General features: G+C 36.6%; 1 protein-coding gene across 1 annotated transcript in view; it reads right to left on the bottom strand.

The window, feature by feature from the left end:
• Positions 1–4404: 4404 nt before the first annotated feature.
• Positions 4405–14540, bottom strand: part of LOC137914779 (neuroblast differentiation-associated protein AHNAK-like) — a 29633-nt gene continuing 19497 nt past the window's right edge. Inside the window, exons 12-15 of the mRNA XM_068758274.1 lie at positions 11710–14454; positions 10621–11598; positions 9517–10494; positions 4405–9390 (exon numbers count right to left, since the gene is read on the bottom strand). Of these exons, the coding sequence (XP_068614375.1) occupies positions 5270–9390; positions 9517–10494; positions 10621–11598; positions 11710–14454 (8822 nt within the window). The 3' untranslated portion in view covers positions 4405–5269. The remainder of the gene's footprint in view (positions 9391–9516; positions 10495–10620; positions 11599–11709; positions 14455–14540) is intronic.

Genomic DNA, 14540 nt, shown 5'->3' with positions numbered 1-14540 from the left:
AACTGATGCACCCTAACTTAACTTACACTTGAATCCAAAGAGAGTGGAGTAGCGGGCAAGGTAACTTTAGGACAATTTGATCAATGCTGACAGCATCACAAGCATATGAAAATAGTGTGGCTGAGTATCCTGTAGGCACTGTTGGATCTGGGTGTTTTATGTACTTTGCTATGATCTAGGGCAGGTAATAATTACCTCCGCCAAGGCGAGGCGGAGGTTATGTAATTGCCGGAATTTGTCTGTCTATGTCTGTCTGTCCGTCTGTTAGCAAGATACGGTAACTTAAAGATTTCTAGACATATCTGGATGAAATTTTCAGGAAATGTTGGAAATGTCACCAGGAAGAGATTATTGAATTTGGTGACGATCCAGAAGAGATCCTGGATTCTGAGACACTTTGACATTTTCGTTCACATTACAGTCAATGGAGCTTCAAAACGTGTTCCTCAAATCACCGTCGATTATTGACAGACGTTCATGGAATTTGACACAATCATGTAGGTTCATAGTGTGTTAACCTCCATCTTACCACAGAATTTGATCCGGATCGGATCCAGAATGGAGTTAGTAAAAAATATGTAATTTAAAAAAAAAAACATTGAAAACCCCATTTACGGATTCAGAAATCTGCTGATTTTACTTTTCATGGTTGGAGTATAAGGATACCAAAAATTATTTAGAACTTTTTGATGATGATCCAGATCACCATGTGGATGGTGTAAATCCAATTAGAAAGGGAATGAGCTGCTCGGCGGAGGTCTGCGCGCTGAGTGATTTTATATTTGGATTAAGAAATGAATTATTAACAATCGGTCTGAGATTAAAAATGATAATTTAAGCAATTCCATGAATTGAGTTTTAAACATTTTGCAATATTATATTTCAAGGCACAGGCCCATTCGCAACTACTATGTCAAATTATTCGATAAACAAGAGGCTCTGCACCCAATATCATGTCATATCATGGGGGTTGTCATTATTATTTAAATATTTCATTATTTAAATATTCATACATAAATAAAAGGCAGCTGTGGCTCAGAGGAAGAGCAGTTATTTAGAAGATTGGTGATTCAAATCCAAGCCACCGCATTCTCAATGTCAAAGTGCTCTGAGGCAAGATGCTGACCCCAATTTTCTTCCAGGGATGATCCATGGGTGTGTGGGTGATTGTGTGAATGCTTATTGCTCCTGATTAACGGGTGGTAGCCTCTGCCATGACTGTATGAATGCTTGAGTGAATAGGTGAATGCAGATGTGTTGGACAGCCTTTTGAGACGGCATCCATTTAGTTATAGGACCAAAATCCACTTATATCATCCACACAATACTTAAATATCTGACAATTTACAGAGGAATCAAACTATTGTGAGGTCAGGTCACCGACATTGATGCAAAGCTAGCATACCAAAATGTCTAGATAAGCAATTCGAAGTAGAATAATTCAACTTTGAAAAATAACATAAAAAGCAAAAACAAACAAAAACATGTCCAGCATGTTAGAAACTGCAGGAAATAAAATAAAAAACTCCATGAAATTTGTGGATCATCCTTTATTTTGAGTGTTTATGCCAAAGATGCAATTACAACCGATGATCTTCATATACTATTTTTACATTAATTCACTCATTCATCCATCCATCCATCTTCTTGAAGATGGGATAATTAAGATCATCAGGTCTTGATTCGAACCCAGGGAAATTGTCAAGAATGAAAAATTACACACATGTATACTTAACAATATATTTATCAGATTAAACTACGGAATATTCCAGCTACATGAATGAATGGAAGCCCCCTTCACCAACAACTGCAACTGAAAGATCCGAAATAAAAATAAATAAAAGATAAAGGAATGGCCTTGCACATCAATTCTGACTTTGTGTCCGGCAATAATTGCTTATTATAAACTGCTGACCACACTTTTGAAACTAAGGAAAATATACAGCAACTGAGCAAAGAAAAACACAACAATACATATTAACATATGCTGACATCTTTACAATGCATGCATGCGCATACAAAAGAAGCCCAATATAAAAATTTAGTTTTCAATCTATGAATGCTTAATTCTTTGCTTTAACTTTTCTGACCTAATATATATGTGACAACATTGCCAGAGTCCGACACAATAGAGGTGAGAAAGTAAAAGTTAAAAAATTAAAGTAAAAAGTAAATTACTATTATTGAGAAAAAATATTAAAACCAGCAGTTTACTCTACTTTACTCTGCGAAGAACTGACCCGATGAATGCTATTATATTAAAACATGTTTTTATCACATATTCGCATATGCAATAATAAGCATGTGGTTGTCCTTCTTACCTGAGAAATGGATTCCAAGAGGCACTCTTTACAATTCACTTCTCAAATGGATGGCCAAAGGAAATTATCTGCATATAATCCAACAGCACTCATTTGACAACTGCGTTGGACCACTCAAACGTTATTCTCTCGTCTCTCTTTCAGCACAAAAACATTTGCTTTTCCAGCAAGGAAGAGGAACTTTCCACCTACAAAGGAAGCTCCTGATAAGTTCCTTCCTCTGCACTACAACAACTTTCAACCAACCAGGAACACTGGGAACATCATGTGATTGAGGTAAAACACTCCTCTCACAAGGCCAAACCTTATAGTCCATTGTTTGTTTGTTTTGTTAACTAGTTTACTTTGACAAACATCTCAAACTGCTGTGTAATAAAACAAATGTGACTGAAAATAGCTAACTTAAAATAACATATTTGTTTTGGAAATTTAAATTTAAAATCTAATAAAGAGTAATTAATAAACAATTAAAGCTGGCAGAGCTACATATGAGTATGCAATTTCATAATGCTTTTCTATATGAAATATTGGGGAATGAATAATGAATAATTCTAAAAAGTGTTTTGAAGATAATCAATTTTAGTCCTTGTGAAAGTGATGGTGTATTTTATTATTCAGCCACTGGGTGGCATATGTAACATCAATATCTTAACCAAACGTATTAATGTAAAGCATTACATTATCACAGAGGTTTACCAGTGCAAGTCATTTTTGGCAAGGATCAGTAATTTCATAGTTAGAAGTCCATAAATCATTTTGCAAACTGATGTTATTATCAAACTAAATAATGTCATGTTTGACATGAATAAACCTGTGAATCAAACTACTTTAAATAAAAAATAAAAAAAATAAAATAAAATTAACTATAACTTTGTTTCACCTCAGTGAACCGACTAACTAATGATAAAAAGTATTTTTGTTTAATTAAATACTGAGATCAGATGATATTGGCAACTAAATTTGATCTTTGTCATAAGTTTAAATTAGTTTCTGATTTATTTTAAATGTATTTGTACACAACAGGTCAAAGTACCTATGTACCATTAAAACATAATTTAAGCATATGATATCAACAATTTCTCACTTAAATGCTATTCCTAATTGCAAAGTATACATGGCTCGTTTTAATGTTGTTGCACTTTTTTTGTGATCATTAAGTATGTCAAGGATTGCCCTCCAATATATACCACGCTCAACACAGAAAGCAACAGCTGATGTAGTATTTAATGGTTGTACTCACCACTCTTACTAACACATCATATAGTTAGAGTTCTTTTCATTTTTGGAAAGTTTTCAAAGTGTCTTATTTCTGGTTTGGAAAACGCACTGAACATTCTTATTCCATTTATTTATTTCCTTGTATGAGTTTGTGTCTTGGATATCTAACGAAGGGCACAGCAACTGTGCTAAAACTAAAATTATTACTGCATTCTCTGTTCTCAAACATGCCTCAGTACTTGCTCTCTCCTGAGTTAGGAAAAACATAGCTGTTCCTAAAATAAAATTAGGGAATAAATCCCAGAAGGCTCTTGCAGAGTACGCAGAGGAAATCAAATTGAAAAAAGCAATTATTTTCTGAATAAATTAAAGACTTTCACTAAAATCCATCCATCCTTCCTGATTATCTGGGGCCGGGTTGCAGAGGCAACAGTTTCAGCAGGGACTTCCACGCTTCCCTCTCAAGAGCCACCTCCTCAAGCTCTTCCAAGGGTATCCCGAGGCGTTCCCAGGCCAGGCTTTTTCAAAAAATAATATCTTGTAAAATATACATTCAATTCACTCACCAAAAATTAGATTCATAAAGGGGTCTTCTGGATCTAATCCAGAATGAGGTCAGGAAAAATGTATTTTAAAATTCAATGTAACTTTGTATTGTTGTTACCTGTTACAGTACTTCTTTGGTGAGCAATGCACAATGCTGAATCATCTTTTGCCGACATTACAAACAATACATAGAGAACAATGAAACTGTTGGCTTAATTTAATCAAGTAATAATAGCTTGGCAAAAATTACTGTAATGTGTAACATCATATCATGTCACATTTTAAATGCCCTGATTAAAAAAAAAATATACAACAAGACTTATACGTTTTATAAATCTTTTATTTAGTTTGTTTGGCAGAATCCACACAAACAGTCCCAAAGAACCATGGTTTATTTCAGTTAACACTTTATTAACACAAATTTTGTTTGCAAAGTGAGTTTAGTTGTGAATTTTCTGAGTAATGTGTGCTGTGTGTACAAAGGGTGAGTGACATAGAATGATATACAGAGGTTCATAAACAAAATGTAAGTAGGAAGTGACACAAACCTAGGATGCAAAACATGTTTAATATGAAACAAACGCGTAAATGGCAAAAATGTAAGTGTGAATAAATTTTAACAATTGAGGGTTAAGGGTTTTAGCGACTTTCTTTGCTTTTATGGTATATACAACACAATCCCTCTTTTAATGTATTACAGCTCAATCATATGAACATATGCTTCTGTATTTCATAATATCAAAGCTTGAACATAAAATAATTTCATACATAAAAATGGAAACTGTTTATGTTGGTTTGTGGGTGTATAAACATTGTCCTTCTAAATAACTATTGTAATTATTCTGTCAAATAAACCTATGACAACCAATATACCACACCCATTAATTAAAACCATTAATTCAATAGAATGAAATTATAATCCTTGTAGTAAACCTTTTTTTGAGAAGTGGAACATGTTCAATAAATCTGAACTATTTACAAAAACAATATTATTACAATACAAATTAATTTTATTTACAGTTAAAAGGGCTTTAAAACAATCTCATACACCCTTTGTCCAACTGCTAAAAAAAGGAAATATTAGTCAACTTTAGAGTCATTGTGTATGTCCCCTTAGGTTTCAAAGAATCTATGTTTGTTTGACTTTCATTTTGGAGAATGAGAGAGTATAATTTGGCATATAATCACTTTTTTGGTGAAACAGATAGTTCAAGTCTGGGAAACTTGAAACCACCACCACTGTCACTGCTGGAAGATGAAGACAATCTTGATTGTTTAGCTGGTAATGACAGACCTGCACTTCCCTCCAATCCTGCATCACTGTCATCACCAAGTGTCACTTCATAGGAGCCCTTTGATTTTGAACCAAAACCTCCAAAGGTACCAAACTTCAACTTGCTTTTTTTCCCTTTAATCTTGGTTTCTCCTAGGTCTAATGCAATTGTCTTTTCTGTTTCTAAGTGAGCTGAAGGAGATATAACAGCAAGCCCTCCCTCAACACCCAGAGAAGAAGAATGATGGGTTGATCTCTTAAAAAGATCCAGTGAGGCTGATTTTGCTTTACTTGACCCACTAAGGCCAGGAACAGATTTTAATTTCCCACTGCAGTCTTTCGTGATATCAAGACTCTTTCCACTTGCACTCAGTTCTACCTCTGATTCTCGAAGGTCACCTGCACTACTGCCCTTTGGTTTTGGTTTGCTGAACAATTTTGGCACCTTTACCTTTACTTTGCCTTCGCCGTAACTTAGTTTGTGACTGGGAACCTCAATTTTGTGTGTACTGACCTGGGAACTAAATGAAGGAGTCTTTATGTTTATGCCGCCAGTAGCTGCGAGTTCTGAATCGTTTCCTCCTTTCTCCACTAGCAATTGCGGCAGAGCAATACCAATCTTTGGTAACTTCATCTTGGGAAATTTTATAGGACCCTCTGGGTAATGAAGACCACTTGTACTGTCCCTTGAAACAAATTTAGCACCACTTTTCACATTTATGTTCTGGTCTTCAAAACCAAGCAACATTGCTGACTTTCCATGTGAGGTTAAATTTACATCAATATCAGGACAGGAAGTGGCCGCACTTGTCATCTTATCAGTCTTCAATCTTACATTTGGTCCTGCCAAAAAAATATTTGGACTATCAACAGTGGTGTCCGCATTTATATCTACCTCAGATGGTTTGAAACCGTCTCCGTCTCCTTTGAATTTTGGTGATTTAATATCAAATTCCACATCAGGAAAATAACGTTTTGTGAAAAGAGGCTTTTTTGTCTGGGTTCCTTTGGCATGAACATCAGGTTTGTCTATATCCAAATTGATTTCTGGTGTAACTAGCTCAGCATCAGATTTCATTGCCAGTCCTTTTACTTTCGGGATTTTAAATTTCCCCCTTTTCCCCTTGATATTTAGATCAACATGAGGAGGATCAAGACATGCTTCAGAATCTGCAAGAAAAACATCTGTTTTGGAGCCTTCCCCCCCCACACTGACAACAGGTAACTTGACTGAATATGCAGGCCCTTCCACTTTAGGAGATTTAAATCCAAACTTAGGACCTTTGAACTTTGGAAATGTAACACCAGTTTTTACAGGATCAAATGCAACATTTTCTTTCGTTATGTCAGACACAGACATATTAGCAGATGGACCTCTGATATTTCCCTTTACGTTTGTATCGACATTTTCAGTATCAACATTTGGTCCTTCTAGTGCAACCCTTGGAGCTTTGACATTAATGTTAGCTTTTGGAAAACTGGCATCAACATCTAGATCTATTGGACCTTTGAAGGTGCGTGATGGTATTTGGATGGAAGGGGCTGCAAATCCACTGTTTGCTGAATCAATATCTGGTGCATTTAGTTTTGAATCTGGTGCTTCCATATCAGTCTTGGCTTTTGGTAGATTAAAGTCAATATCTGCAGCTTCCAATTTTGGAGGATCAAACCTCAAACCTGGCATTTTTATTACAGGCATTTTAAATCCACCTTTGTGGCATTCATTATTGACATCTGGTCCCCTAAGACCAATTGTTGGTGCTTTGACATCAATTTTAGCATTTGGAAGGTTTGCATCAACATCTGGAACTTCAACAGTTGGACCTTGCAATTCAAATGAGGGCATTTTCATCTTTTGAATTTCAATATCTCCACAACGTTTCTCAATCTCAACCTCTGTATCAGTAATGTCCATGGGTGGTGTTTCAATATTACACTCAACTTTTTGACCTCTTGAACCCAATGAAGGGAATTTGATTTTAGGCATTTTAAATCGTCCTTTGTGGCCTTGAATGTCAACATCTGTGTCCTGAATATCAAGTTTTGGAGCTGGGATTTCACCTTCAATCTTTGAAAGAGATAAATCTCCTTTGACTGGAGGACCATGAACAAGGAAGTCAAGATCTGGCATTTTTGGGAATGAAATATCTGGTATATTGAACTTGTGTCCTTTCAGTTTTGCATCAGGTACTTTAATGTTCAAGTCTTGTCCCTTCAAACCAATTGTTGGTGCTTTGACATCAATTTTAGCATCAACATCTGGAACTTCAACAGTTGGACCTTGCAATTCAAATGAGGGCAGTTTCATCTTGGGTATAGAAATACTTCCATGTGGTGTGTCAATTTCATCCTGTGGAACGCTGGTGTCAATTTGTAGTGTTTCATTATCTCCTTCTATCTTTCGAGTTGAAAAATCCAAATCGGCTTTGAGTTTGGGACTTCTCATATCCACTTTTGGTATTTCTATATCCATTTTTGGAAGGGATGGCAACCTAACTTTAGTCCCTTTGACTTGAGCATCTGGCATTTCCATATTAATATCTAGTGCCTCCGTATCCATCTTGACTTTTGGCAAACTCATATTAAAATTTGGACCTTCCACTTGTGGAATTTTGACTCCAAAAGTTGGCATTGGCATTTTTGGCATTTTTATTCCTTTTTTCTTGACATCAATGTTGAAATCTGGTCCCTCAATCTGAACACTTGGAGCTTTTATATCTCCTTCTCGTGTAGGAAGTGCAACATCAGGACCTTTGAAATTAGTGCCAATAATTGGCATTTTTGGTAATGAAATATCTGGCATATTGAACTTGGGTCCTTTCAGTTGTGCATCAGATACTTCAATGTTCAAGTCTTGTCCCTTCAAACCAATTGTTGGTGCTTTGACATCAATTTTAGCATCAACATCTGGAACTTCAACAGTTGGACCTTGCAATTCAAATGAGGGCATTTTCATCTTTTGAATTTCAATATCTCCACAACGTTTCTCAATCTCAACCTCTGTATCAGTAATGTCCATGGGTGGTGTTTCAATATTACACTCAACTTTTTGACCTCTTGAACCCAATGAAGGGAATTTGATTTTAGGCATTTTAAATCGTCCTCTGTGGCCTTGAATGTCAACATCTGTGTCCTGAATATCAAGTTTTGGAGCTGGGATTTCACCTTCAATCTTTGAAAGAGATAAATCTCCTTTGACTGGAGGACCATGAACAAGGAAGTCAAGATCTGGCATTTTTGGGAATGAAATATCTGGTATATTGAACTTGTGTCCTTTCAGTTTTGCATCAGGTACTTTAATGTTCAAGTCTTGTCCCTTCAAACCAATTGTTGGTGCTTTGACATCAATTTTAGCATCAACATCTGGAACTTCAACAGTTGGACCTTGCAATTCAAATGAGGGCAGTTTCATCTTGGGTATAGAAATACTTCCATGTGGTGTGTCAATTTCATCCTGTGGAACGCTGGTGTCAATTTGTAGTGTTTCATTATCTCCTTCTATCTTTCGAGTTGAAAAATCCAAATCGGCTTTGAGTTTGGGACTTCTCATATCCACTTTTGGTATTTCTATATCCATTTTTGGAAGGGATGGCAACCTAACTTTAGTCCCTTTGACTTGAGCATCTGGCATTTCCATATTAATATCTAGTGCCTCCGTATCCATCTTGACTTTTGGCAAACTCATATTAAAATTTGGACCTTCCACTTGTGGAATTTTGACTCCAAAAGTTGGCATTGTCATTTTTGGCATTTTTATTCCTTTTTTCTTGACATCAATGTTGAAATCTGGTCCCTCAATCTGAACACTTGGAGCTTTTATATCTCCTTCTCGTGTAGGAAGTGCAACATCAGGACCTTTGAAATTAGTGCCAATAATTGGCATTTTTGGTAATGAAATATCTGGCATATTGAACTTGGGTCCTTTCAGTTGTGCATCAGGTACTTCAATGTTCAAGTCTTGTCCCTTCAAACCAATTGTTGGTGCTTTGACATCAATTTTAGCATCAACATCTGGAACTTCAACAGTTGGACCTTGCAATTCAAATGAGGGCATTTTCATCTTTTGAATTTCAATATCTCCACAACGTTTCTCAATCTCAACCTCTGTATCAGTAATGTCCATGGGTGGTGTTTCAATATTACACTCAACTTTTTGACCTCTTGAACCCAATGAAGGGAATTTGATTTTAGGCATTTTAAATCGTCCTCTGTGGCCTTGAATGTCAACATCTGTGTCCTGAATATCAAGTTTTGGAGCTGGGATTTCACCTTCAATCTTTGAAAGGGATAAATCTCCTTTGACTGGAGGACCATGAACAAGGAAGTCAAGATCTGGCATTTTTGGGAATGAAATATCTGGTATATTGAACTTGTGTCCTTTCAGTTTTGCATCAGGTACTTTAATGTTCAAGTCTTGTCCCTTCAAACCAATTGTTGGTGCTTTGACATCAATTTTAGCATCAACATCTGGAACTTCAACAGTTGGACCTTGCAATTCAAATGAGGGCAGTTTCATCTTGGGTATAGAAATACTTCCATGTGGTGTGTCAATTTCATCCTGTGGAACGCTGGTGTCAATTTGTAGTGTTTCATTATCTCCTTCTATCTTTCGAGTTGAAAAATCCAAATCGGCTTTGAGTTTGGGACTTCTCATATCCACTTTTGGTATTTCTATATCCATTTTTGGAAGGGATGGCAACCTAACTTTAGTCCCTTTGACTTGAGCATCTGGCATTTCCATATTAATATCTAGTGCCTCCGTATCCATCTTGACTTTTGGCAAACTCATATTAAAATTTGGACCTTCCACTTGTGGAATTTTGACTCCAAAAGTTGGCATTGGCATTTTTGGCATTTTTATTCCTTTTTTCTTGACATCAATGTTGAAATCTGGTCCCTCAATCTGAACACTTGGAGCTTTTATATCTCCTTCTCGTGTAGGAAGTGCAACATCAGGACCTTTGAAATTAGTGCCAATAATTGGCATTTTTGGTAATGAAATATCTGGCATATTGAACTTGGGTCCTTTCAGTTGTGCATCAGATACTTCAATGTTCAAGTCTTGTCCCTTCAAACCAATTGTTGGTGCTTTGACATCAATTTTAGCATCAACATCTGGAACTTCAACAGTTGGACCTTGCAATTCAAATGAGGGCATTTTCATCTTTTGAATTTCAATATCTCCACAACGTTTCTCAATCTCAACCTCTGTATCAGTAATGTCCATGGGTGGTGTTTCAATATTACACTCAACTTTTTGACCTCTTGAACCCAATGAAGGGAATTTGATTTTAGGCATTTTAAATCGTCCTCTGTGGCCTTGAATGTCAACATCTGTGTCCTGAATATCAAGTTTTGGAGCTGGGATTTCACCTTCAATCTTTGAAAGAGATAAATCTCCTTTGACTGGAGGACCATGAACAAGGAAGTCAAGATCTGGCATTTTTGGGAATGAAATATCTGGTATATTGAACTTGTGTCCTTTCAGTTTTGCATCAGGTACTTTAATGTTCAAGTCTTGTCCCTTCAAACCAATTGTGTGTGCTTTGACATCAATTTTAGCATCAACATCTGGAACTTCAACAGTTGGACCTTGCAATTCAAATGAGGGCAGTTTCATCTTGGGTATAGAAATACTTCCATGTGGTGTGTCAATTTCATCCTGTGGAACGCTGGTGTCAATTTGTAGTGTTTCATTATCTCCTTCTATCTTTCGAGTTGAAAAATCCAAATCGGCTTTGAGTTTGGGACTTCTCATATCCACTTTTGGTATTTCTATATCCATTTTTGGAAGGGATGGCAACCTAACTTTAGTCCCTTTGACTTGAGCATCTGGCATTTCCATATTAATATCTAGTGCCTCCGTATCCATCTTGACTTTTGGCAAACTCATATTAAAATTTGGACCTTCCACTTGTGGAATTTTGACTCCAAAAGTTGGCATTGGCATTTTTGGCATTTTTATTCCTTTTTTCTTGACATCAATGTTGAAATCTGGTCCCTCAATCTGAACACTTGGAGCTTTTATATCTCCTTCTCGTGTAGGAAGTGCAACATCAGGACCTTTGAAATTAGTGCCAATAATTGGCATTTTTGGTAATGAAATATCTGGCATATTGAACTTGGGTCCTTTCAGTTGTGCATCAGGTACTTCAATGTTCAAGTCTTGTCCCTTCAAACCAATTGTTGGTGCTTTGACATCAATTTTAGCATCAACATCTGGAACTTCAACAGTTGGACCTTGCAATTCAAATGAGGGCATTTTCATCTTTTGAATTTCAATATCTCCACAACGTTTCTCAATCTCAACCTCTGTATCAGTAATGTCCATGGGTGGTGTTTCAATATTACACTCAACTTTTTGACCTCTTGAACCCAATGAAGGGAATTTGATTTTAGGCATTTTAAATCGTCCTCTGTGGCCTTGAATGTCAACATCTGTGTCCTGAATATCAAGTTTTGGAGCTGGGATTTCACCTTCAATCTTTGAAAGGGATAAATCTCCTTTGACTGGAGGACCATGAACAAGGAAGTCAAGATCTGGCATTTTTGGGAATGAAATATCTGGTATATTGAACTTGTGTCCTTTCAGTTTTGCATCAGGTACTTTAATGTTCAAGTCTTGTCCCTTCAAACCAATTGTTGGTGCTTTGACATCAATTTTAGCATCAACATCTGGAACTTCAACAGTTGGACCTTGCAATTCAAATGAGGGCAGTTTCATCTTGGGTATAGAAATACTTCCATGTGGTGTGTCAATTTCATCCTGTGGAACGCTGGTGTCAATTTGTAGTGTTTCATTATCTCCTTCTATCTTTCGAGTTGAAAAATCCAAATCGGCTTTGAGTTTGGGACTTCTCATATCCACTTTTGGTATTTCTATATCCATTTTTGGAAGGGATGGCAACCTAACTTTAGTCCCTTTGACTTGAGCATCTGGCATTTCCATATTAATATCTAGTGCCTCCGTATCCATCTTGACTTTTGGCAAACTCATATTAAAATTTGGACCTTCCACTTGTGGAATTTTGACTCCAAAAGTTGGCATTGGCATTTTTGGCATTTTTATTCCTTTTTTCTTGACATCAATGTTGAAATCTGGTCCCTCAATCTGAACACTTGGAGCTTTTATATCTCCTTCTCGTGTAGGAAGTGCAACATCAGGACCTTTGAAATTAGTGCCAATAATTGGCATTTTTGGTAATGAAATATCTGGCATATTGAACTTGGGTCCTTTCAGTTGTGCATCAGATACTTCAATGTTCAAGTCTTGTCCCTTCAAACCAATTGTTGGTGCTTTGACATCAATTTTAGCATCAACATCTGGAACTTCAACAGTTGGACCTTGCAATTCAAATGAGGGCATTTTCATCTTTTGAATTTCAATATCTCCACAACGTTTCTCAATCTCAACCTCTGTATCAGTAATGTCCATGGGTGGTGTTTCAATATTACACTCAACTTTTTGACCTCTTGAACCCAATGAAGGGAATTTGATTTTAGGCATTTTAAATCGTCCTCTGTGGCCTTGAATGTCAACATCTGTGTCCTGAATATCAAGTTTTGGAGCTGGGATTTCACCTTCAATCTTTGAAAGAGATAAATCTCCTTTGACTGGAGGACCATGAACAAGGAAGTCAAGATCTGGCATTTTTGGGAATGAAATATCTGGTATATTGAACTTGTGTCCTTTCAGTTTTGCATCAGGTACTTTAATGTTCAAGTCTTGTCCCTTCAAACCAATTGTTGGTGCTTTGACATCAATTTTAGCATCAACATCTGGAACTTCAACAGTTGGACCTTGCAATTCAAATGAGGGCAGTTTCATCTTGGGTATAGAAATACTTCCATGTGGTGTGTCAATTTCATCCTGTGGAACGCTGGTGTCAATTTGTAGTGTTTCATTATCTCCTTCTATCTTTCGAGTTGAAAAATCCAAATCGGCTTTGAGTTTGGGACTTCTCATATCCACTTTTGGTATTTCTATATCCATTTTTGGAAGGGATGGCAACCTAACTTTAGTCCCTTTGACTTGAGCATCTGGCATTTCCATATTAATATCTAGTGCCTCCGTATCCATCTTGACTTTTGGCAAACTCATATTAAAATTTGGACCTTCCACTTGTGGAATTTTGACTCCAAAAGTTGGCATTGGCATTTTTGGCATTTTTATTCCTTTTTTCTTGACATCAATGTTGAAATCTGGTCCCTCAATCTGAACACTTGGAGCTTTTATATCTCCTTCTCGTGTAGGAAGTGCAACATCAGGACCTTTGAAATTAGTGCCAATAATTGGCATTTTTGGTAATGAAATATCTGGCATATTGAACTTGGGTCCTTTCAGTTGTGCATCAGATACTTCAATGTTCAAGTCTTGTCCCTTCAAACCAATTGTTGGTGCTTTGACATCAATTTTAGCATCAACATCTGGAACTTCAACAGTTGGACCTTGCAATTCAAATGAGGGCAGTTTCATCTTGGGTATAGAAATACTTCCATGTGGTGTGTCAATTTCATCCTGTGGAACGCTGGTGTCAATTTGTAGTGTTTCATTATCTCCTTCTATCTTTCGAGTTGAAAAATCCAAATCGGCTTTGAGTTTGGGACTTCTCATATCCACTTTTGGTATTTCTATATCCATTTTTGGAAGGGATGGCAACCTAACTTTAGTCCCTTTGACTTGAGCATCTGGCATTTCCATATTAATATCTAGTGCCTCCGTATCCATCTTGACTTTTGGCAAACTCATATTAAAATTTGGACCTTCCACTTGTGGAATTTTGACTCCAAAAGTTGGCATTGGCATTTTTGGCATTTTTATTCCTTTTTTCTTGACATCAATGTTGAAATCTGGTCCCTCAATCTGAACACTTGGAGCTTTTATATCTCCTTCTCGTGTAGGAAGTGCAACATCAGGACCTTTGAAATTAGTGCCAATAATTGGCATTTTTGGTAATGAAATATCTGGCATATTGAACTTGGGTCCTTTCAGTTGTGCATCAGGTACTTCAATGTTCAAGTCTTGTCCCTTCAAACCAATTGTTGGTGCTTTGACATCAATTTTAGCATCAACATCTGGAACTTCAACAGTTGGACCTTGCAATTCAAATGAGGGCATTTTCATCTTTTGAATTTCAATATCTCCACAACGTTTCTCAATCTCAACCTCTGTATCAGTAATG

This window comes from Brachionichthys hirsutus, unplaced genomic scaffold (genome assembly GCF_040956055.1).
Source record: "Brachionichthys hirsutus isolate HB-005 unplaced genomic scaffold, CSIRO-AGI_Bhir_v1 contig_1458, whole genome shotgun sequence".
NCBI lineage: Eukaryota > Metazoa > Chordata > Actinopteri > Lophiiformes > Brachionichthyidae > Brachionichthys > Brachionichthys hirsutus.
Note: the sequence above shows the minus strand (reverse complement) of the source record. Positions and strands in the feature narration are given on the sequence as shown.